This window comes from Echinops telfairi, unplaced genomic scaffold (genome assembly GCF_000313985.2).
Source record: "Echinops telfairi isolate 266 unplaced genomic scaffold, ASM31398v2 ScPeMD7_9;HRSCAF=40, whole genome shotgun sequence".
Taxonomy (NCBI): Eukaryota; Metazoa; Chordata; class Mammalia; order Afrosoricida; family Tenrecidae; genus Echinops; species Echinops telfairi.
Genome location: NW_022103906.1, coordinates 23,413,572 through 23,436,408, shown reverse-complemented (window position 1 = coordinate 23,436,408; position 22,837 = coordinate 23,413,572). Strand labels below are relative to the sequence as shown.

General features: G+C 40.1%; 1 protein-coding gene across 2 annotated transcripts in view; it reads left to right on the top strand.

The window, feature by feature from the left end:
* The window catches only part of PPP3CC (protein phosphatase 3 catalytic subunit gamma), a 100,524-nt gene that overhangs the window by 44,656 nt on the left and 33,031 nt on the right, over nt 1-22,837 (top strand). For both annotated transcript variants that reach the window (XM_045286972.1, XM_004707691.2), the window contains exons 4-6: nt 11,641-11,752; nt 18,622-18,767; nt 20,311-20,450. In XM_045286972.1, coding sequence (XP_045142907.1) covers nt 11,641-11,752; nt 18,622-18,767; nt 20,311-20,450 — 398 coding nt within the window. The remainder of the gene's footprint in view (nt 1-11,640; nt 11,753-18,621; nt 18,768-20,310; nt 20,451-22,837) is intronic.

Here is a 22,837-nt window from a genome sequence, read left to right as displayed (position 1 = left end):
CTGCTGAACTGGTTTGAACCTCCTTGCTGATTGTAGAAATCATCCCTGCTAATAAGAGCTCTCATAGTAAGCAGTCAGATGCTTGTAGGAAAAATTAATAATAATCCAGTAATGTTTAAAATCACAGTTAACTTGGAAGTAGTTTAAATATGGAATGATGAGAAGAAAAGGTTTTAGAATTAAAAGCTATAAGCTTCATAAACTTAAACGACCCAATGCAACGACTTAAGTACCATCGAACCACAGCACTTGCATATTTATTATCTATTCATTCGACTATATGTATTTGGCAAATACAAGAAAAATTGCTTTGAAACACGGTGGGTAGTCTGATTTGTAAGGAGCATGCGGCCCAGCATAAGCAGGGCATGAGAAACTGAAGCTGCTTGCTGGTCTTTCCGGTCTCTCTCTGACATGCCCTGGAGGGTGGGAGACTCACTGCACTGAATGGTGTGATTAAAGGCTTATTTTTGTAAAGTAGCTTCCCTCCTTAAGCACATGTCACAGGCCCCTAACCAAAGAAGCAGCAATTGTTCCAATGTTGGAGGGAAAACAGTGGCCCAAGAAAGAATCTTTCTCTCTGTTCAACAATTTAAACGAATGAATCAGAGAAGTTGAGCGTAGCTGCCAGTGCCTCAAATTCACTAGAATCTAATGTGGGGACCAAGATTAATGGTATAAACTAAGAAAAGAGTACATTTTCCCTACTGCTGATTGGAATTGCTCTCTGTAAATTACTACTGTCTCTAAATAGGTACTTGGAACATGTCATTGAAAAGCGTCCCTATTCCTAGTCACACCGTATTTCAATAGAGAGCCAGCACGATGGATGCTTGAGAGACACATGGGATGATTACTTCTTTGTGTGTTCTACTCTGTTAGCATGAAGAAGTTTTAGAGGTTGAAGAGAATATAGAAACTTACTGAATTTTATTTTTTACTTAATTTATCTTTTGAAGTAAATTTCATTAAATGAGACAGTTTTCTAAAATGATATGCATCATGCCATGTTGTTGTCTATGTTTTCCTTGATGGCTTTACACAGTTGTTTTTCATTCAACAATTTCTACACAGATGGTCCGGTGACCTGGGTTACGCTCTTCGCACGGTGTAAACATTCTCATTATTTCTGTCAGGTTGTTCGATCCCCATTCACCTCCTTTCCTGTGCCCCTGCCCCCATCTTTTTTTAAATAGTTGACTTTTGAATCTCAGAGGTATTTTTTAAAGGAACTGATATTCTTCATTCTGTGAGCCAATCTCTCATTGAGCGACCTGGTAACCTTAGAGGCTGTCTCAGGTCTACGTTTAAAGAGCATCTCCGGTTCATAGTTTTGTATAGTCCTAAAATAAGAATCCACATGATAGCTCTGGGAACTGGCAGTCTGTTGTGAAAAGTCTAATCAAGTGTTTATTATCTGCTGGATTCTTCATATTATGACTCAGCACAGTGTCTGGCATGTAGTAGCCACTCAAATATTTGTTGTGTGAATGAATGTTGATAAGTCATAGTTTACATTGGCTTTATTCTATATTTGGATGTTTGACTAACCTAAAGCTTTTTCCTGGGTATCTTTTTTTTTTTTTTCTTTCACATTATATCATTAATTGACAAGTCCAAAATCTTGATCTTTCAGCAAAAGAACAGTCTGTAGTAATAGTCCGGTCGCTATTGTATAGTATTCGGTTTTGATAGGTCCCAGAGTGTCCCGTAGACAGCATCAGCAATGGAGGAAATAGTTCAGCAGTCCGTGGTCGCCAGTCTCAGGAATCTGCGAGGACTTCTTGACGCTTTGGAGAGCTTCAGTAAGCAGAACAGGGTCAAGTCACGCATCAGCTTCCCTCCTTTCTTCTGGGCCTTGCTGGCTGAAGAGGAATCCACTTCTCTCCTTTGCCTCAGCCCCGCTTGGTGGTCCACACAGAGATGGGAGTCCGGAGGGCAGGAGAGAGGGGGAGGGGAAGGAGGGCAGGAGCATAGGGAATAGGGGAGAGAGGACCAGAGAGGAGAGGGAGCAGACAGAGGCCAAGAGGGTCCCCTTACTTTTCTTAAGAGATAAGTAACTAAAAGTTTTAGTGTGACAGTTTTATACCTTGAAACTGAATTATGAGATATATTTAAAGTTTAGTTGGAAGTTACTCATTTATGAGTTACATCATAGTCCAATACGACGTAAGTAGCTACATGACAAATAACTTGCTAAGTGTGTGTTCTGAGCATACCGTGTCATGAAACCAGTCATTTAGTCTTGGTCGTTGGTAATCATGAATGGGATGTGTGTGATGGAAATAAGGATGGAGCCCCTGCGACTTTCCTTTCTTTTTGGTTATAAATGTTCTCTTTTGTTGTTGAAAAACTGGGAAAGTCAGACTTAAAGAAAACAAGAATTTTCTGTAAGTCAGAGAAATTATTTTATTATATAACATTGTTTCATTGTAGATTTTTCTTCATCTGTATTTGTCTATATTTTGCTTTTTTGATCACAAGATAATTGGGATCATTTGTGTGTGTATAGATATAAAGTCTTCTTTTCCACTCAACACTGAAAACATTTTTCTATATCATTAAAAATTCTTTAAAAACATGTTAATTTTACAAAATCATAATTTGTTAAACTATTTCTTTGTTGTTAGGTAGAAAGATATTTAGCGGTGATGACTTACTCCTAATCTTTGCCCTCTTCTTCCTTGATGACAAAATCCTTTCATTTTTAGAACAGTGGGTCTGGGGGTGAGGGAGACATTTTGATCTCAGGAAGGGAAGGCGCTGACCCAGGCCTATCCTGATTGGTTAGAACTAGCCAAGGACTCCCTGGTCTGTTACCAGGAATATTCCCAGGGTAAACACGGGATCCTGTTTTGCCCAATAACATGTAACAAGAAATCTCCCAAGTGTTTTCTTTGTTTAAACATTTTTCTTTCCAGATGAAGAGGTCTTGGACTCCCTTTACCACATGCCAATCAAATGTGGTTGTTTGGTTTTGTTATCATGAGGAAGTGATGTAACTACAGTTGGAAAGCAGATTAACTCTGACTCAGATCAAAGAGCAGAGAGTCTGGTTTTATGGTGACAGTGTTGAACTGGCACACCACATCACTTATTTCCAGACTTCTTCCTTTGTGAGGAAGTTAAATGACTTAAAAGCTTAGGCATGATTAATCAGATACTGTTTCACATGTGCCCTATGCGGTACAAGGCTGTTTTCCAATTATTTTCCATCTGCATATTGCTTTCAATATATTTTTCCTATACTTATTTGATATTTCCATATTTCCATAGATCGGATTCTAATAAAGTTACTAGAATAAGTAGTATGTTATCAACATTCTTAAGACTTTTTTTATATAATGCCAAATTGTTTCAGCACACTTTATTTTCTTCTTTAAATCTATAATCATTTTTCTTTCGTTGCGCCTATAGAAGTCCTGGTGGTATAATGGTTACACATTTGGCTGCTAACTGAGAGGTCAGCAGTTTGAAATCACCAACCACTCCTTGGGAGAAAGACGAGGCTTTATCCTTCTGTGAAGAGTGGGCCTCCAGGAGGTAGATGGAGGGACACTGTGGGGCATGGTTACAGCGTGAGGACAGGGCAGTGTTTCCTTCTGTGGTACATAAAGTCACTGTGGCGTAGACCCCAACAACAAAGAGTTACTGTCTCAGCAACCTACCGGGACAGTTCTACCCTGCCCCACAGGGGCACCAGGGGTCAAAATGGAGTAAATAGCAGTGAAGCAGTGAGCTTGGTTTTTTGAGTGTGAGTCTATATAAATTAATCAATATGTGATAAGGTTTTTCTCCCCTAACCCCCCCCCCCCGAGAAAGCCTTAATCTTTCTTGAAGCAATTTTGACTTTGATTAGCATACCAGGACTGATCCAAATGTCACTGGTAAAATAGAACCCTAACATTTCACTGTACTTTGAACATTTTCATGTTCTTTTTCACTCTGACCTGTTAGAAAGTGCTTCCTCTGTGCTAGGAGAAGTTGTGTTTAGTTTCCTTTAATTGATTTTGTGAGAAGAGAAGACACGAAAGAGGATATTTTCAGTGCAGGATGAGTTCTTCACTAAAGAGCCACAAAGAGGAAATGTTTTCAAATGACCAGGTGCTATAAATGAACAGTTGTTGACATGGAGAAATATTTATGGAATTGAGTAAAAATTTTGTTCAAATGGATGTAAAGAAATAATTGCATATCTTAACAGCTTTGGATTATCATGATCTTTTAATTGAATGGAACACAAAATTGAATGGAACCCATCCTGATGTGTAAAATAAAAGTATCAGACTTGAAATTGTAGGCTAGGAGGTAATCTAATTACATTGTAGTGTGAATATAGTTTGTGCTTTTATATATGGATTTAATGTAATTATTTCTTGGACTGTTTTGTGAAAATTGATATGTCGATAATGAAAACCAGCCAAAAAATGAAAAAGTCATATGATTATATTTCTATGTGCCTATACTTAAATTTTCTACCACTTGTCTGTTGTGCTGCTTATGTGTGGCTGTGATGCTGGAAGCGATGTTACTGGTATTGTAAATACCGGCAGGGTCGCCCAAAGGGAGCAGGTCTCAGCAGAGCTTCCAGACTAAAAAGAGACTACGAGGAAGGAGCAGGCTGCCCACTTCGGAGGAATTAGCCAGTGAGTCAAAGTAAAAAGAGCTCTAGGGGCACAGTGGGTTCAGCACTGGACTACTAGCCATTAGGTTTCCTGTTCAAACTCATCAGCCTCTCCGTGGGAGAAAGCTGAGGCAACTGCCCCCATAAGAGTCACCATCTCAGACACCCTGCAGAGCAATCTGCTCTGTCCTAGAGGGTCATGACTTGGCGTGAACTGGCCGGCAGGTGGTTTGATTGGGTTTGGTTTGGGTCTTAGTATATTTATCACTAGCTTTTGCAACCCTTTGATTCTGCTTTGTTGTTATTTATTTCCCATTTGTGATCTCTATTCTCCTCATTCCCTCTGACCATTATTTACATGGCTCTGTGGCATTTGGTACTGCATAACATGCTCTGGGTACATCGAGAAGAATGAGAATTCCAGAACACTTCACTGTGCCCATGTGGAACCTGTACATAGACCAAGAGGCAGTGGGTCAAACAAAGCAAGGGAACACTGCGTGGTTTAAAATCAGGAAAGGCATGTGTCAGAGTTGTATCCTTTCACCATACTTATTCCGTCTGTGTGCTGAGCAAATCATCCAAGAAATGAGTATATGGGGCAAATGCAGCATCAGGATTGGAAGACGGCTTATTTATAGCTCGTGATACAGACATGACATAGCCTTGTTTATGAGAGCAAGGACACTGGAAGCACTTGCTGTTGAAAGTGTGAGTCTGTAGCCTTCATTATGGATTTTAATTCAATGTAAAGAAAATTGACAATCTCACAGTCAATAACAGCATGATGGAGAAATGATTAAAGCTGGATTTCATCTTGCTGGATCCACACTCAATGCTCATGGAAGCAGGAATTAAGAATTAAGCAGTATTGTAGGTAAACAAGCGGCCATCTAGCTCAGAAGCAACAAAGCCCACATGGAAGAACACATCAGCCTGTGTGATCATGAGATGCCGAAGGGATCAGTTATCTGAGAACAAAAATTCAGATCATTGTGTGCACACCTCCATGATAAGATCGCTGAAGACAAATGGGTGCATAAGCAAATGTGGCGAAGAAAGCTGATGGTGCCTGGCTATCAAAAGGTATAGCGTCTGGGGTCTTAAAGGCTTGAAGGTAAACAACTGGGCCATCTAGCTCAGAAGCAACAAAGCCCACATGGAAGAAGCACACCAGCCTGTGTGATCACGAGGTGTCATCAGAACAAAAAATCTTACCATAGTGAATGAGTGGGGGAGTGCAGAGTGGAGACCAAAGCTCATTTGTAGGCCACTGGAGATCCCCTTGCAGAGGGGTCTTGGGGAGGAGACGAGCCAGACAGAGTGCGATGTAGCAATGATGAAAAATACAACTTTCCTCTAGTTCTTAAATGCTCCCCCCCCGCCACTATCATGATCCAAATTCTACCTTGCAAGTCTGGCTAGACCAGAGGATGTACACTGGTACAGATAAGAACTGGAAACATGGGGAATCCAGGGCAGATGATCCCTTCAGGACCAGTGGTGTGAGTGGTGATACTGGGAGGGTAGAGGGAGGGTGGGAGGGTAGAAGGAGGGTGGGTTGGAAAGAGGGAACCGATTACAAGGATCTATACGTGACCTCCTCCATGGAGGACGGACAACAGAAAAGTGGGTGAAGGGAGACGTCGGACAGCAAGATATGACAAAATAATAATTTATAAATTATCAAGGGCTCATGAGGGAGGGGGCGGGGGAATGAGGACCTGATGCGGGGGGATTAAGTGGAGAGCAAATGTTTTGAGAATGACGAGGGCAATGTACAAATGTGCTTGACACAATTGATGTATGTATTGATTGTGATGAGTCGTATGAGCCCCTAATAAAACAATTTTAAAAAGTTAGCAGTAAAAAAAAAAAAAAAAAGCAGCGTATCATACTGGACAAATCTTCTACCCAAGAACTCTTTAATGTATTGAAGAGGAAGAAATCACTTTGAAGACTAAGTGGTGCCTGGCCCAAGCCACCGTAGTTTCCTTGTATGTGTGTGCACGTCGGTGAATAAGGAAGACGGCAGAAGAACTGATGCGTTTGCGTTATGGTGTTGGCAACGACTACTGAGAGTACTGTGAATTGCCTGAACAAATAAATCTTGTCTTGTCAGAAGTACAGCCAGAATACTCCTTGGAAGTTAGCAAGGCTGTCATTAGCTCATGTACTTTAGACAAGTTATCCAGATCAGTCTTTGGAAAAGGACGTCATGCTTGGCAAAGTGACAGTTCAGTGGGAAAAGAAGACTGAACGAGGTAGATTGACAAGTGGCTGTGACAGTGAGCTCGAGCATGAGGGCTGTGAGGGCAGCACGAGAAGACTGGGCATGTGCCTAAGGCTGCTGGGGGCCAGAGCCAGCTCGATGGCACCTAACCACCCAACAGCAGTGTCTTTGGCATATGCCTCAGAATGCATGTATGATTTTTAACATACAGGGCTTTCTGTGTGGGGTGTAAATAGAGTATTGTGCTGTGAGTCCTAAACTTTGACCTGCAGCAGAATTACCTGGAGGGTTGGCTGGCCCCACCAAGAGTTTCAAATGGAGCCGGTCTGGGGTAGACCTTGGGGTCCTGCGTTTCTCAGAAGTCCCCTGGTTCTGCTGAGGTGCCGACTTGGGGATGAATGTGACCACATTTGAGAGACACTGCTATGGCTCTATTTCTATTCATTTTTTCTCACTTGTCGAGCTATCTGGATTACTTTATGTGCCTGTAGGTCATTACTTCTGACTGCTGTAGAATATTCCACGGTGTACATCTATGATCTTTACTTCTATATTTTCAATGGCAGACACTTTTGTCATCTACAGTTTTTAAAAAAAATGAACACGGTTACAATGAACACCCTTGTTTATGTCTGCCTTAAGGACCTGTGCTTTAATTTCCCCATGGTTTTTATGAACAAAAGCAAGAGTAAAGAGTATTTCCAGCTTACTCTTCAGAAAAGTTTTGCCAATTTATGATGAGTGTACATTTGTATCTTATTCTTGTTTTAATTGTGTGGCTCTTACTAATTTGCAAAGCTCCTAAACGCTATATGATTATTATTTTTTAAATTGGGAAATACATATAACCAAGGTGGCCAGTTTACAGATGTTGTATATATTTTACTGCAACAAAAAATGGAATTCTAAAAAAGTTTTCTATTTTAACCATTTTTAATTGTACAGTTCATTGGCACTCATTATACTCACCATGCTGGGCCCCTACCACTACTCTCCATTTCCAAACATTTTGCATCACCTCCCCCAGTAACTCAGTTTCTCTTCAGCAGAAACTCACTAACTCGCAGAAACTAGTTCCTCCCACTCTGCAGCATCACTCACCTTTGATCTCTGCCTTTGCCCGTGTTAGACACTGCACACAAGCACGTTGCTTTTTTATACTTACTCCTATGTATTTAATCTTTTTTGTTGTTATTGTTAATAAGATTTTCCTTGCCATTGTGTCTTAATTATTGATATTGTTAAGATTATACACAGCAGAACATCCAACAGTGGATATTAATTTCGTATGTCAATTTTATATGTGAGTTAGTTCTATCATTGATTATTCTGGAGTTCTTTTCCATTTGACATACTATCGCCTACTATTTGCAAACAGAAACCATTTCATTTATTTTTTACCCATTCTTAAGTCCACAATTGTTTTCTTTTGTCTAATTCCATTCGCTAAAACCTTTATTTCAATATTGAATAATAGCAGAGATAGATACTTTATTCCCAAATCCTGTATTTTTTTTCCATTATTGATGTTATGGGTGTTTGGTGGCCTTTCAGAGAATTCTGGGAGAGATTTTTGCTATATGCTCTGTCAAGTTCTAGGGCAGCAAGTATATCACAGTCAGAGCTAGAAAATTTCCTATTTAATTTGTGAACAATATGAGATATGTCATTGCAACAAGTCATTTGAATGGTCACAAAGAAAATTTAAATCTCATTCTTTATTTTGAAACTCATGGGGTACCTTTACTCTCTTCAGCCAGCATACTTAATCATGTGGAAAAACAAAATGCTCTATTTGCTGTTTCTGCCTGTGCACAGACAGCTTATGACAAAGGCGTGTGCATCTTAGCCACAACCTAATTGAATCCAGGTTCTTTTATTTTGGTTCAACACAGAACCATAATTAGGAAGTATGCTGTTGATCACTTACTAAATAAAGCATATACTGTAGTATTCAGATAAGATATTTTCATTGAAGTTATTTCAGAGCTAGGGCTTCGTGCAGTTTTTTCAGTCTTCATTACAATATAAGAAGTATAATTATTAATAAGTGAAAGAACTCATCTTTTGTCACATATTTAAATTTTTTTCAAAATGAGCAAAACAGGAAAATGAGTATTTCTTCTTCATGTAACTGGCACCCTTGACAAAAATGGGCACAACTATAGTCAGACATGATTAGTTTAATTCTGTTCTAAATTCAAGTCATTGCTGGAATGAAGACATAGCCATAGGTTAAATGTCCCAGGTCACGTAGATTCATTCTACTGTACTTTTAGAGTCTGTCACCATTTGTGTCACAATATTAAGAACTGTAGTATTTATGGGACTGTTTATTTCTCATATGATTTATTAAGTATTTTTGAGTCATTGGCAATGCAATGCAACATAATACTAATAATAAGAAATACAAATTTGGTCACTGTGAAAAATATAATACGGCACTGCGAGGTTTATATGGTGGCTTATAATATAGCATTTATTAGAAGTCCTTTTAAAGATATTCTAACAAAAGCTGTTCATAATCAACCTGCTCAGAGAATCCCTAGTAATGATTAAAAGAGCAGTACAGTTTAAGGTTAAAAGAAACAGTAAATGAAAAGTTAAAGTCTGTGTCCCTGGAGCACCGCCCTCCCCACTAAAAAGGGGTCCCATTAGAAGGCTCAGGATAAAGTTTGAGAAAAATGTGGAACAAAACTCAAAAATCATTAAAAAGTCCAGGCTTACGAGTTGTGTAGAGTCTGGTAAAACAGGCCCTCCCCATCCCTGTGGCGGTGGGGCGCGTGCCCAGCCACTCTCCAGATCTGAGAGCTGAACTCTCAGCCCGTGCCCCAGGCCAGCAGTACCCAAGTGTGTGAGGGCAACAACGTGGGGCTCTGCATACCTCAGACTAACCAGCCACTGGATCCAGAGGGCAGGACTTCGAGCTGAAGGGCTAGGAGAGGAGGAGGAGGAGTGGAAGCTGAGGGAGGAAGTGGGGCCAGGGCTGTTCATTGTAGGACTGCAATCAGTGACATGAAGCAGGGTGTATGAATCGTGTATGACTTGCTGAATAGAAAACTGATCTGTACACCTGCACTCAATTAATAATAACAGGGATTTTTTAAGTTCTTATAAAATATTTTTATGAAAGAGATTTTATGACAAAGTCTCTGCCTTATCTTACTCCTACCTACAAGTTCTTTGCAAAGGAACCACTATTAATGGTTTCTTGGAGGATAAACAAAAATGAAGTCTATTCACACTTAAATGGTTAGGTATGCTTTTAAGATATGTTTATAACAGAGTTCATTCTCTCTATCATGATTTTTTCACTTGCTAATACCTTTTTAAATTCTATATGTACCAGCAAAATCAAACCTTTTTTTTTTTTTTTTTTTGCTTTTCAAGAGATAAACTGCTCCGTTAATTGAATGTCATTTCAAACAAACCAATCCAGATTGTCTTCATAGACGATGCATGACCCTTCAGAAAGCTCACTGTGAAACCACCTAGCTGCCGGGGTCCATAGACAGCTCCCCTGGAAGTCCCTTAATACCTAGCCCCTTTTTCAAATATTTCTTCCTGTTTTTGTCTTACCCTGTAATTTGTGGGTCTGAATTCTTCTCATATTTCAAAGTTGGATAATAAATGAATAAATGTATATACTTTAATACCTGAAAATATAGTGGAACACCATATCTAAGAAACTAGAGCTAATTAATACAGCCTATACAATGCAGCTTTCTGAATCAGCATCCCAAATAACCCCAAGAATGGGCTTAAAAACCAAGACTGAGTAGTCATTAAGCCTCTTCGAAAACCACAAGGTGGCCATATCTGACCTCCTCTGACTTCTCAAGTGAGGAAAACCCATGTCCACACCAGCCCAGGGCCAGTTGCCACAAAGTAGAGGTCAGGCATGCCTCCACCCTCCATCCTTCTTTACCTATCCTGACAACTGCTCCGCCCACAGCACTTGACCCCTCTGCTGGGTTTGGTAATCCATTGCAATGGCCGCACAGAACTAACCGATCATACTCATGCGTGTGGGCATTTAGTAGAGAAATTAACGGGTGACCACAAGTCAGGATCATTAAGGACACAGTCTTGGGTCCACAGCAGCACCTCTGCACTAGCAGCCCTGTCTTTCTAGCCCTCAGCCTTTCAATCATATCTTCCTTTGGCCTCTGCTTCCACTGGGCAGGAAGCCTGCCCGCTGTTCTGTCCCAAAGTCTTGGCGCTGCTCCTCTGCTCTGTCTTATGGTCTCCGTGTTTCAGGCCCCAGTCTTGGCATGGCATGGCCCCTGCCATTCAGGCAGGGACTTTGAATGTGCTTTGCTGGTGGCTTTTCTTCCTTGATTGTCCTGGCAATTCTCTCTGTACTTCGGAGATGGTTTTCTTATCACACCTATTTGCATAGTCCCACCCAAACATTTGATGGACGTGTGTTGAGGCATATTAAAACTTTTCACTTCATCATAGCCTAAGGTAGGACTTCTTTGAAAAAAAGCATTATCTTTCAAATTGAAAAAAAATGTAAATAAAAGTATTCCATTGCTTTTTCATCTGAAACTATCAGACCCCTTCAAAGCAGCTGATAGCCTGGTGGGGTCACCAGAGATGCTGAGAAACATTGCAACATCTTTTGAAATTGAGTTAACCAGTATCTTGGGTTTGGTTTGGGAATTGAGTATAATATATTATAAAATGTACTGTTGATAATGTCTGGCAAACTCTACTCATAAGTGGCATTTGACAAAAGTTTACTGCTTGTAATTTTGTCCTTGGGTTTCTTTTGCAGTGTGTGCTGTATTTATGGAGTTTGAAGATTAATCATCCCAGAACTTTGTTTCTAATTCGAGGAAATCATGAATGCAGGCATCTTACAGATTACTTCACCTTCAAACAGGAATGTAAGTGTGGTCACTTCTTGAGAACCTTCTCAGTTGCTCTTTAGGCTGACCCAAAGTGAATCAGATACAGGGAAACAGAAAACCACACCGAATGGAGTGTAGGGCTTTCCTGTTTGTTTTTTCCTGGTAATAATCAAGACTTCACTTCTTAAGACATTATTTCGAAAATAAAATTGGATTTCTTCCCCTCCCCCTTATTTATAAAGTCATAAATTGGGCACATTTAGAAAGCAGAAAGTCCAGAGAAGGTTTTAAAATTGTCCATTATAAAAAATTAAAAAATAAATTGTCCATTATAATACTACTTAGCGATAATCACCATTGTCTCGCTCGTTGGGATATAGTTTTCCATTTTTCCCTCTGTATAAAAATGTGTGCTGCAGTAGTTCAGACGCTGAATTGCATTTATTTTATAAACAAGATTGGACCAACATGTACTGGTCAGTCTATTGCTCTGTGCACTGCCGACTGCTCATTTCACTCAGTATAATGACATTTTCTCGTACCAGTATTTTTGAAAATATTATTTTAAAATATTATTTTACATAATTTGAAGTATTACTTACGTAGCTATTCAGCATTGTGATGACAGTCTCCCTCTTGGTACAGAGCCTGAAAGGAAAGTTGATTAAATTCTGGCGTATGCACACTTTAAACAATCTTTCTGACAGAAAAGTCCGCTGTCAGTGGGAAAGCTACCTATCATTGTAGCCCGTGGGGACTTACTGGAGCAAACCCTGTGACCGTGGACACGGGAGTTTTTTTCTGCTAGGTATGAGTCAGGAGCGACTCCGTGCCAGCTAACAACATCAACAAATCGTCACTAGCAAGATTTTAAAAATAACATCTGTTGCAAGGGTTTAAATAATGGTAAAATGTTTGAAGATTGCTAGTGCAAGAGCTATAGAAATGTTCAGTGCACATCCCCTTGACCCAGCAGTGTGACTTCCTGGCAGGTTGCATGCAGCCTGTACTTGTTTTCTGTGGCTACTCAACAAATCACCAAGGATCACAGCTTCAAACAAGACACTTTATGAAAAAGAGAGCTCACGGTTTCTGTAGTTGGAGGTCTAAGCAGGCTGTGGGGGGATTCTCTGCTCAGGATTTCACTTCTCTCTTGCTTCTGTAAATAGAGATCAGTGGTTGTACCTTGAATGGTCACTTGCAAGCTTTTAAGAGCACAGGCATGATACAACAAACTAGGAAGTAGAACAGCCGCGTTAACCAAGTTTTTCGGCCAATCATCTGGGATGTCCCATGAAACTATGACCATGTGGTGTCAACACACCACTTCTACAAATTATGCTTTTTACAGGTGTGCAACTTCTTGATGGTAATTACATTGATCAGATAGGTAACCCTTCCTTTAATCAATGTGATTTTTCCATCTCTGTACATTTGCCTATCCTTATCTTTTTATATAAGTAAGGTCATGCAACATTTGCCCTAGGATGGCTTAATTTCACACAGCACAGTGTCTTGAAGCTCCAGCTATATTGTAGCGTGTATCCAGATCGTTTCCCCTCAGCTGTGTAGTATTCAATTGTATGCATGCATCCTATTTTGTTTAGCCATCACTGTGGACTTTTAGCTTCTTTCCCCCTTTTTTTGACTGTTGTGAATCGTGCTGCCCTGAACATTGGCATACAAGTCTCAGTTTCCAAGTTTGTGTGTTCTTTAGTATACTGATTTACCTAGGAGAAAGAATTACAGGGTGATGTGGTAGCTCTGTTTTCAGTTTTGTGGAAAATTGCTACGCTGTTTTTCACAGCAGCTATACCGGTTTGCCTTCTCTGTAGTGATGCAAAAGAGTGCCAATTGCCCCATAGCCTCACCAACATTTGTTATTTTCTGGGTCTTTGGTTCCTTGTCTTTGATCTTCGCCATCCTGGTGGGAGCGAACTGATAGCCATTGTGGTTTTGAGTAGCGTCTCTCTGATGGCTAATGCTGTCGAGCATCTTCCCACTTTGGTGACCTTTTGAATGCTCTGCTGAGAGGTGTATTCAAGTCTTTGCCCCTCTCCTGATTGGGTTATCTGTCTTTGAGTTGTTAAGTTGTGGTGCAGCATTTTTTAAAGTAACATTTTATCTAACTCTGTGTTTTATTGGAGTTCTTATTTTGACTAGCAAAATTGGTTGAAGTTATTTTCAGAGAGGGAACAATAGGTCCAGGGAACATTTTAAGTGTCTCATTTTTGCACGGAATTTCTTATCTTGGGTGTTTGCCTTTTCACGTGCTTCAACTGTCAATTAGGCTGCTCTCTTTTTTCATATCTACCAAGATACCATTTCAGCTCCACTCTAACACTGCATCTGGTGTACAGAAATCTTGGAACAAGCGCACATAGTTAAATGTGATCTAAGTTATTTCTATATAAGAAAGAACCATGCAAAACAAAACAGAAACAACCATGTGTGCAGCTTCCATGGCTGTTTTCAGGGATCAGCTGATCTCTCTTAAAGGGCCACTCTGGCTTTTAGCATCAGCAGCTTATAATTACGGCTAAGTGAAGCCTCCTTGCAGATTGTGCAGCTGGTGTCTTGTCATGTTCCCAACAGGGAGGAGAGCCTTTTCTTTTCAACGTCAGTTCTTGAATCGCTTTATACTGGGAGGACGTTTTTACCTTTTTCTTATTCTTTCAAATGCAGAAGTAATTTGAGTCACAAAGGACAGTAATATTTAATTTTTGATATAATCGTTTGCCTTTGAAAAAAACATTTATTTTCCTTTTTATGCTTGGGGGGGAAAAAGAAACCTAGTGCTTTTATGATTTCACCTCACTGCTCTGGGTCTGAGTTTCAAAAGTAAGTAGATTAGAGAAAAGCTCATAATTTTTGCTAATAAAACTATTCTTGTGATAAACAAATATTACATGTCTTGATCTTGGCTCATTGCAGCATTATTTGTAGTAGCAAAATACTAGTCTGGTTAGATTATGATAGATTTATAAAGAGAAGTACCATATAGATATTTTAAAAAAGAAAAAAAACTCATCATAAAAAGATGTGGCATGATTTTAAAAATCTAAGTACCAAAAGCAAATGCAAAGTAGTGTACATATGCTACCATTTATGTAAAAATCGAAAGGAGTTGTGAAAAGAGTAAATGTATAAATCTGCATGTAAATGCATAGTTTTTCCCATGTGTGTACATAGAGTATATACATATGGATATACCTAGCATATGCAAAAATACCCAAAAAACAGGTACTATTGGCTGCTCATAGAGAGGAGTACGTGGTAACCATTCACTGTATACCTTTTGTAACCTTTCAATTTTGAACCATGTAAATGTGTATGACCTATTTTTTTAATTAAAGCAAATAAAAAATAAAACAATTATACCAGGTGGTGATTTCTTATGAATTGGAGTGATTTTAAAAATTAGTTTCAGAGAATTTTGTGAAAAATTATTTTTTGTATTTTACTTTTGTTTTACAACCCTGATACACACCTTTCCTGATTTTTTTTAAACCGTCTTATTGTGAATTGGGTAAAGCTTTACAGAGCAAATCCCTTTTCCATTCAATAGTGTATACATACTTCTTCTTAAAAATATATATGTATTTTTAAATTTATTATTAATTGGGAGTTAATACATATACCATTCCATAGTTCAGTCACGTCAAGCAGAATTGTACAATTGCTTCCACAATCAGCTTCCAAATATTCTTTTTCTCTCTGTACTCCTTGACATCATCTCCCTTTAACCCTCCCTCCCCAACCCTTATTCTACTTGCCGTCCCTATAGGTTTATCAATCCTGGGTTTCATACACCAGAAAACAGGAAAACATACACACAACTTCAATGGCATAACGTCTCTGAGATACACGCTACTGTGAACAAACAAAATCAAAATCAAACAAAACAACAATACAGAACATGTTGAAAACTAGATCAGGCCTAGCATGCACCAGAGCACACTTCATTTAATATCATGAATTGTAATTCTCACAGAAGCCCCGCTCTTGCTACTTCTTGTGTCTCCCATCTCCACTCCTCCTCCCTTCCTAACCCTCTGAACTTTGTCCTTAGGTACATGCTGCCACTTGATTCCAAATGGTTGATTAGTGGAAGGAGTGGGACCTCCCCAGTGTTTTTCTTACCCAACTAGACTTTCCCCTTGTTTGGCTATAAACTGAGCCATGGAGTGAGTTCAGTTCCAGACTTCACTGGCAGTGAATGGCTGTAGTCTTCAGGGTTCCACCAGTCTCTATCTGAATAATTAGCCTGGTCTTTTTTTCTATGACTTTCAGTTCTGTTCCACACTTTCTCCCATGCTGCCTTCTAACGTGATCCCTTCCAGAGCAGTTGGTAGTGGTAGCCAGGTAACACTTAGCTCTGGTGTCAGGAACATGGGGAAATTGTTGTGTTAATATTATTGATACTAGTTAGAACTTATAGTTCTATTATTATAGTTCTTATATTATAGAACTTATAGTATGAGCCTATAGCTGTGGTGCCTTTTTCTTTCATGTAGAAATCATTGTTCTATGTTTCATAACATTTATAATGAAAGTAGAACACCTGAATTTTACATATAATGAATTCATTTAAGTCTCAAAGCAATCCAATCATGCAGGTCGATAATACTATTATGCCCATTTCATAGATGAGGAAACCAGTTCACAGAGGGTGGAATAAATTGGACAAGGTCACATAATGATTAGTGATGTGGCTGGAATTGAGAGTCAGGGAGTCAATCTGGTTCCAGCATCCATCTTGAAATCAGTATGCTGTGTAAGATGCTTATTAGCACACTCGTGGCCCCATTGTGAGCCTTTAAGAACTTTTGATAATAAAGGTAATATAATAGCAGATACTGTTATACAAAGATTATGCATTCTTCATAAAAATTTAGAAAATACAGTAAAACCAAGTCAAGGAGAAATATAATTTTCAATCTTACACTTGAGGAAAAATTAAAATTTTTGTATTTATAATGCATATTTGTATACTTTTAAAATGGTAATATTTTACAACCCAGTTTAGTAACCTAATAATATAAACTTCCTTTTGCTTAATTTTATTTTTGACCTCCTATACTGTTTGCCATTTCTACCTTGGCTTGACATCCTTTTGGGAATAGGCTGCAGGGATTTTTGCGTTTGCCATTCTTAGAGTTGAAAGATACTTTATCAATGTGAGCTAGTTTATGGACATGGCATAATGAGCAACCCAAATTCCTGTTTCTATGTGAACCTAAAACTCTTTCAAAGAAATTCCATTTTCGTGTTTAGCTAAAAGCAGCTGTAAAAAGGAGTCCCCAAATAGTGCAAATGGTTAACAAATTCAGTTGCTAACTGAAAGGTTGGTGATTCAGGTCCACTTAGAGGTGGTTCGGAATAAAGACTTAGTGCTCCACTTCTTAAAATTCTGCCCTTAAGAACCTTTGGAGCACAGTGCTTCCCTGCCACCCCTGGGCAGCAGGATCAGAGTCAACACACTGCGGTAGCAACACAAGGGCACTCACGAACCCACAGACTTGAACAAACCCAAACCCCGATCCCCCAGTGTTGGCAAAGAAAAGAGAATCTTCACATGTTCGGGGGTGGAAGGATCTTAGAACCAGGAATGTGGTCCATTGATTGATATGATCCCTTTGGGCGATCTCTTTGTGATCTTCCCTGCCAGCCCTCGACTGCACACTGGTCCAGTCTGGGCCATCGCCCTTCACATTCATACTCCATAGCCTTGCCAAGGCCACACCCTGAGGTCTAATTTTTTTTTTCTTTTGTAAAAACTAGGCGTACACAAAGGGAAATACAGAATAATTACCAACATAATACAGGCTCGCTCACTCACTGACTCATAGCGGCCCTATAGGACAGAGGGAGCTGCCTCTGTGGGTTTGGGAGTCTCTTTCTCCAGTGGAGTAGCTGGTAGATCTTGTGGCTAGTAGCCCAACGGGTTACACACCTGTGTCCAGCGCACCTTCACTCAGACTCGCTAGATAGGGCTTTTATTCCGTCAATTTGCTGAACTCGGCTCCAGCTTCATGGAGTCTTGGAAGAGAACAAGCTCACAGTTTTGCAGAGCTGCCCACCTATGTGGCTCCTGGCCTTTTCTACCAGCATTCACTCCCATGCATGACTTGGCTTTTGAAAGGCAAGCTCAAGGGCAAAGAAAACCTTCCCTTTCTCTTTAAAGCCCATCTTCAATGTTCCACTTCATTATTCCATGACCTGTTCTTCCTGGATAGTTTATAGCAGATCCTACTGACAAGTAAGGAAACAATGCTCACATTGGAGCAGAGTCAGAACCAACCTAGTTCAGGAAGCCTCACGTGGCTACCCTCCAGTCTCAGCCAGGGACATCCCGGTTATGAGTCACCTCCCTCAGAACAGCCCACAGCTATAGCTTCCCACCAGGTATTTATAGTTATGATTCCCTTTGCTAATTGAATCGCTTTTACCATAAGCCTTATTGACAGTCTGTTTTATACAGTTTCCAGGGGAACAAAGCAAGAAAGTTAATCCAAGGTCAAATTTGTCTTTAAAGCAGCGGTTCTCAACCGGTGGGTTGCGACCCCTTTGGGGGGTCAAACAACCCTTTCACAGGGGTCACCAAATTCGTAAGGAGCAAAAGTACAGCTAGGAAGTAGTAATGAAAATAAATTTATGGTTGGGGGGGTCACCACAAGAAGAGGAGCTGTATGAAAGGGTCATGGCGGTAGGAAAGTTGAGGACCACTGCTTTAAAGAAAAAGGTTTTGCTAACCCTTCAGAAAACCTCTTTACAGAGATGATTTCAAGTTTTCCAACATAAACAGCTTTTGAAATAAGCTTCCTAGTCTCTTGGCTTACAACCTTCTGCATATATGTTAGATTTTACCTTTTCTTTTTTTAACTGTATTTCTTTTCCAATAGGTCGAATCAAATACTCGGAAGAAGTGTATGATGCATGCATGGAAACGTTTGACTGTCTTCCTCTTGCTGCCCTCTTAAATCAGCAGTTTTTGTGTGTACATGGAGGGATGTCCCCGGAAATCACTTCCTTAGACGACATTAGGAGAGTAAGTGATCTTTCATTATCCCCATGTCATACATGTTTTAGTGTACTTTTATTACGATCAGCTACCGTGTTCCTACTGCTGAACATTTTTAAATACAGAAAATCAGAAATAGGAAAATACAAGTACTCAGCAAGCCCATCATTGAGAGCGCTAACTGCTGTGACCATTTTGATACCTTTCAGAAAATTCCCATCACTTTTGATAAAGTTCGTACTTTTCCTGACTCAACACATAACATTCTTTGCTTATAACCCTGATACTCTCGCAAGCAAAGAAACCGGGATTCTAATCCCATTCTTGCCATGAATTAACTATGTGACCTTGATCACATCACTTACCCGTTAGTCACATTTTTTTCTTCATGAAGTGACAATGTTGGGACTAATGCTCTGAAGTTCTGTGACTTTGACGTTGTGACGTACAGTGTCTTTGCTGCGCTTGCTGACTTAGTGGTGACTATGACCAAGCGGCTGTATCTTCAAGCTTCGCATACTTGATGCTCAGTCATTTTTCACTGACCTGTTCTACACTGCCCTATCTCACACAGCGACTAGAACATATAAAACTTTTCTCTGGATTACAGTTATTCTGCTCAATGTGGGCTTGCCAGACAGCCTGTACTACCTTTCCTGCTGCCTTCTTATCTTTGAAATAACCAGAATTTACCCTTTCTGTCCTAAGTCCTGAATTGTATAATTCAGAATTGTGTCACTGGCAAGCTCCCCTTTCACCTAGTGGAAGCCCCCTTCTCGCACGCCGCCAGTCCTGTGACTTGTTTTGCCTTGGCGTCTGTGCTTTTAACTAAATCAGCAACTGGAGGAGGAAAGTGAGTTAATTTAAGTTATATTGAAATGCCTCCACTACAGGGAGTAGACATGAAAGCTCAAAAGTCATTTACCAAAGAAAATAGCAGCAAAATAGCCTTCTACAAATGAAGACATTAGTGTTGAAATGCAGTAAAACAAAGAGCAGTATTATTGTTAAAACCTGCCTGCATGGTAATATTGGCTCCCTAGGCAGTTGAAATTAATTTTGAATAATCTTTCTAAATAACGGTTGATCACTATAAAAGTTGAGTTTTACATTTGTACGATCTGAATACTGCTTTAAAGATGACGATGTGAAATGTGTCCTTTCCACAATATGTCTAGAAGACAGGGGCATTTATTATAGAAAAATGACAAGAAAATGCACACCTAGAATTTGTTGATGTAAAATCTTTATTTTGTTGAGAATATACACACAGCAAAACATGTACCAATTCAATCATGTCTGCATGTACAGCCTTGATTTTATCCTTGGAGCTGTGGACTCATTTAGACCCTCCTCCATGAATATAAACTCATTGCCCCTACACTTCCTGTCTCCTCCCCTGAGTTGCTATGCTCAGTTTGATCCCAAGTAGTTATAATTTACTGATGTTTTCTTTCAGGAAGATGTTTGAGGGGCTCAGTGCTGCCTTCTCTTTTGACCCATACCAATTTCCAGGAGCTCTTTTGCTTTAACGATTTTTTTTCTCCTTTGGATTTTGTGTGTCTTCTAGTTAGACAGGTTTAAAGAGCCGCCAGCCTTTGGGCCAGTGTGTGACCTGCTTTGGTCTGACCCCTCGGAGGATTATGGCAGTGAAAAGACCGCGGAGCACTATACCCACAACACTGTCCGAGGGTGCTCTTATTTCTACAGGTAAGTGCCTTCTCGGGGTGACCAAAGGATGAAATGATGCAGGAATAGACTTTACCAGACTTTAAAAAAAAAGTATTATTATTACTATTTTTAAGATCATTTTATTGGGGGCTCGTACAGCTCTTATCACAATCCATACACATATCCATTGTGTCAAGCACATATGTACATTTGTTGCCATTGTCATTTTCAAAACATTTTCTTTCTACTTGAGTGCTTGGTATCAGTTCATTTTTTCCCCCCTCACTCCCTCCAGCCTCCCCTCCTCATGAACCCTTGATAATTTATAAATTATTATTTTTTTATGTCTTACACTGACTGATGTCTCCCTTCACCCACTTGTCTGTTTTCCATCCCCCTGGGAGGGGGTTATGTGTAGATTGTTGTGATCTGTTCCCCTTTTCTCACCTGCCCCTTACCTGCCTGGTATCACTACACTCATTATTAGTCCTGACGGGTTTATCTGTTCTGGATTCTGTGTATTTCCAGCTGTTATCTGTACCTGTGTACATCCTCTGGTCTAGCCAGATTTGTAAGGTAGAATTGGGATCATGATAGTGGGAAGGTTAAAGAGCTAGAGGAAAGTGTATGTTTCATTGGTGCTATACTGCACCCTGACTGGCTCATCTCTTTCTTGTGATCCTTCTGTAAGGGGATGTCCAATTGTCTACAGATGGGCTTGGGTCCCCACTTTGCCCTCCCCTTCAGTCACATCAATATGATTTTTTGTTCTGGGTCTTTAAAGCCTGATACCTGATCCCATCGACACCTCATGATCACGCAGGCTGATGTGCTTCTTCCATGTCACTTTTGTTGCTTCCGAGCTAGATGGCTGCTTGTTTATCTTCAAGCCTTTAAGACACTAGATGCTGTATCTTTTGATAGCCGGGCTCCATCAGCTTTCTTCACCACATTTGCTTATGCACCCACTTTGTCTTCAGCAGATTGGGTCGGGAAGGTGAGCATCATGGAATGCCAGTTTAATAGAACACACTGTTCTTGCATTGAGGGAGTTCTTGAGTGGACGCCCAATGTCCATTTGCTACTTTAATACTAAACCTATAAATATATGTACGTAGATCTATTTCCCCATCATCATATATAAATATATTTATATATGTACATGCCTGTATTTAGACCTCTATAAGTGCCCTTTGCCTCCTAGTTCTTTCCTCTATTTCCTTTTACTTTCCTCTTGTCCCACTATCATGTTCGGCCTTCTTTCGGGTTTCACTAATTCCTCTCGGTTACATTGCCCTTGATCAAGCCCCACCAGGCATCCTACACCCTCCTCGCCGTCGATTTTAGATCATTTGTTGTTTCCTTGTCCCTGGGGTTGCTTTACACGCCCTTTCTTTTCCCTTCCTCCACCTCTCCTGTGTGTCTCCCACTCCTAACCATTGGCCCCATTGTTTTCTCCACTGGATTGATTAACCCACCTATCTTATCTAGATAGACATGCAGAGACAATAATAAGCACAAAAACAAGGCGAAGCAAAACAAAACAACAAAAGAAAACTAAAGCAAACAACAACAATAAAAAACTATTTTTAAAAAAAGCCTATAAATAGTTCCATGTCTGTTTGTTGACCTTTAGGAGTGTTTTCCAGTCGAGTCTGAGGGGGTGCCACACCCTGGCCCCAAAGTCTATTTTTGTATTCCCCAGGGACTTCATTGCTTTGCTCCCCTTGCTACTCCATTGCATGCCCTTAGTGTTTTACCCCGGTGTGGTGGGGTCAGATTGGGCCCAATTCCTGCACTGTAGCACTGTGGGTCAGTGAGGGGCATCATGTCTTGTGCTGGGGCTGGCCCTATGGTCCTCCCTGTGCGTTGGCTGCTCTGAGCAGGAATGTCGTCCTCAGGGTTTGGTGGGCCAGGATGTTTTCCACTCTCCCTCGGTCCCTCTTCATTTGCTCCTGTGTGCTCTGATCAGACGTGCCCCTTTCTCTGAGCTGTAGCTTTAGTGCTGTCCTCTGAAGTCAATTCTTCTGGGGGGCGGTCCACATAATTGGGATTGGGGCCAGCCCCACACTTTATCAGACTTTTAAGTAGTATGTTATATCCTGAACACTTGTAATATAGGGAATGCTGTTGAAATGTTTTATTACAAGGAGGCAGAAAGCTCTTTCTGTTCCTTTTGGTTTTTATTATATCAGATATTATGCCCTAGTAAGTATAATGCACTTATTAGCAAGATCAGAAATTCTGCATTGCTTCAAAGTTGTGAGCTGACTCCAAATGATCTAGATTACCTGTCCTCAAACATCATCTATAGACTTGTTTTGAAATAAAGATGACTTGTTATTTTTTTAAAAGCTCTCCAGGTACAATGAACCCTCGTTTATCGCGGTTAATTGGTTCTAGACCCTACCGTGATAAATGAAATT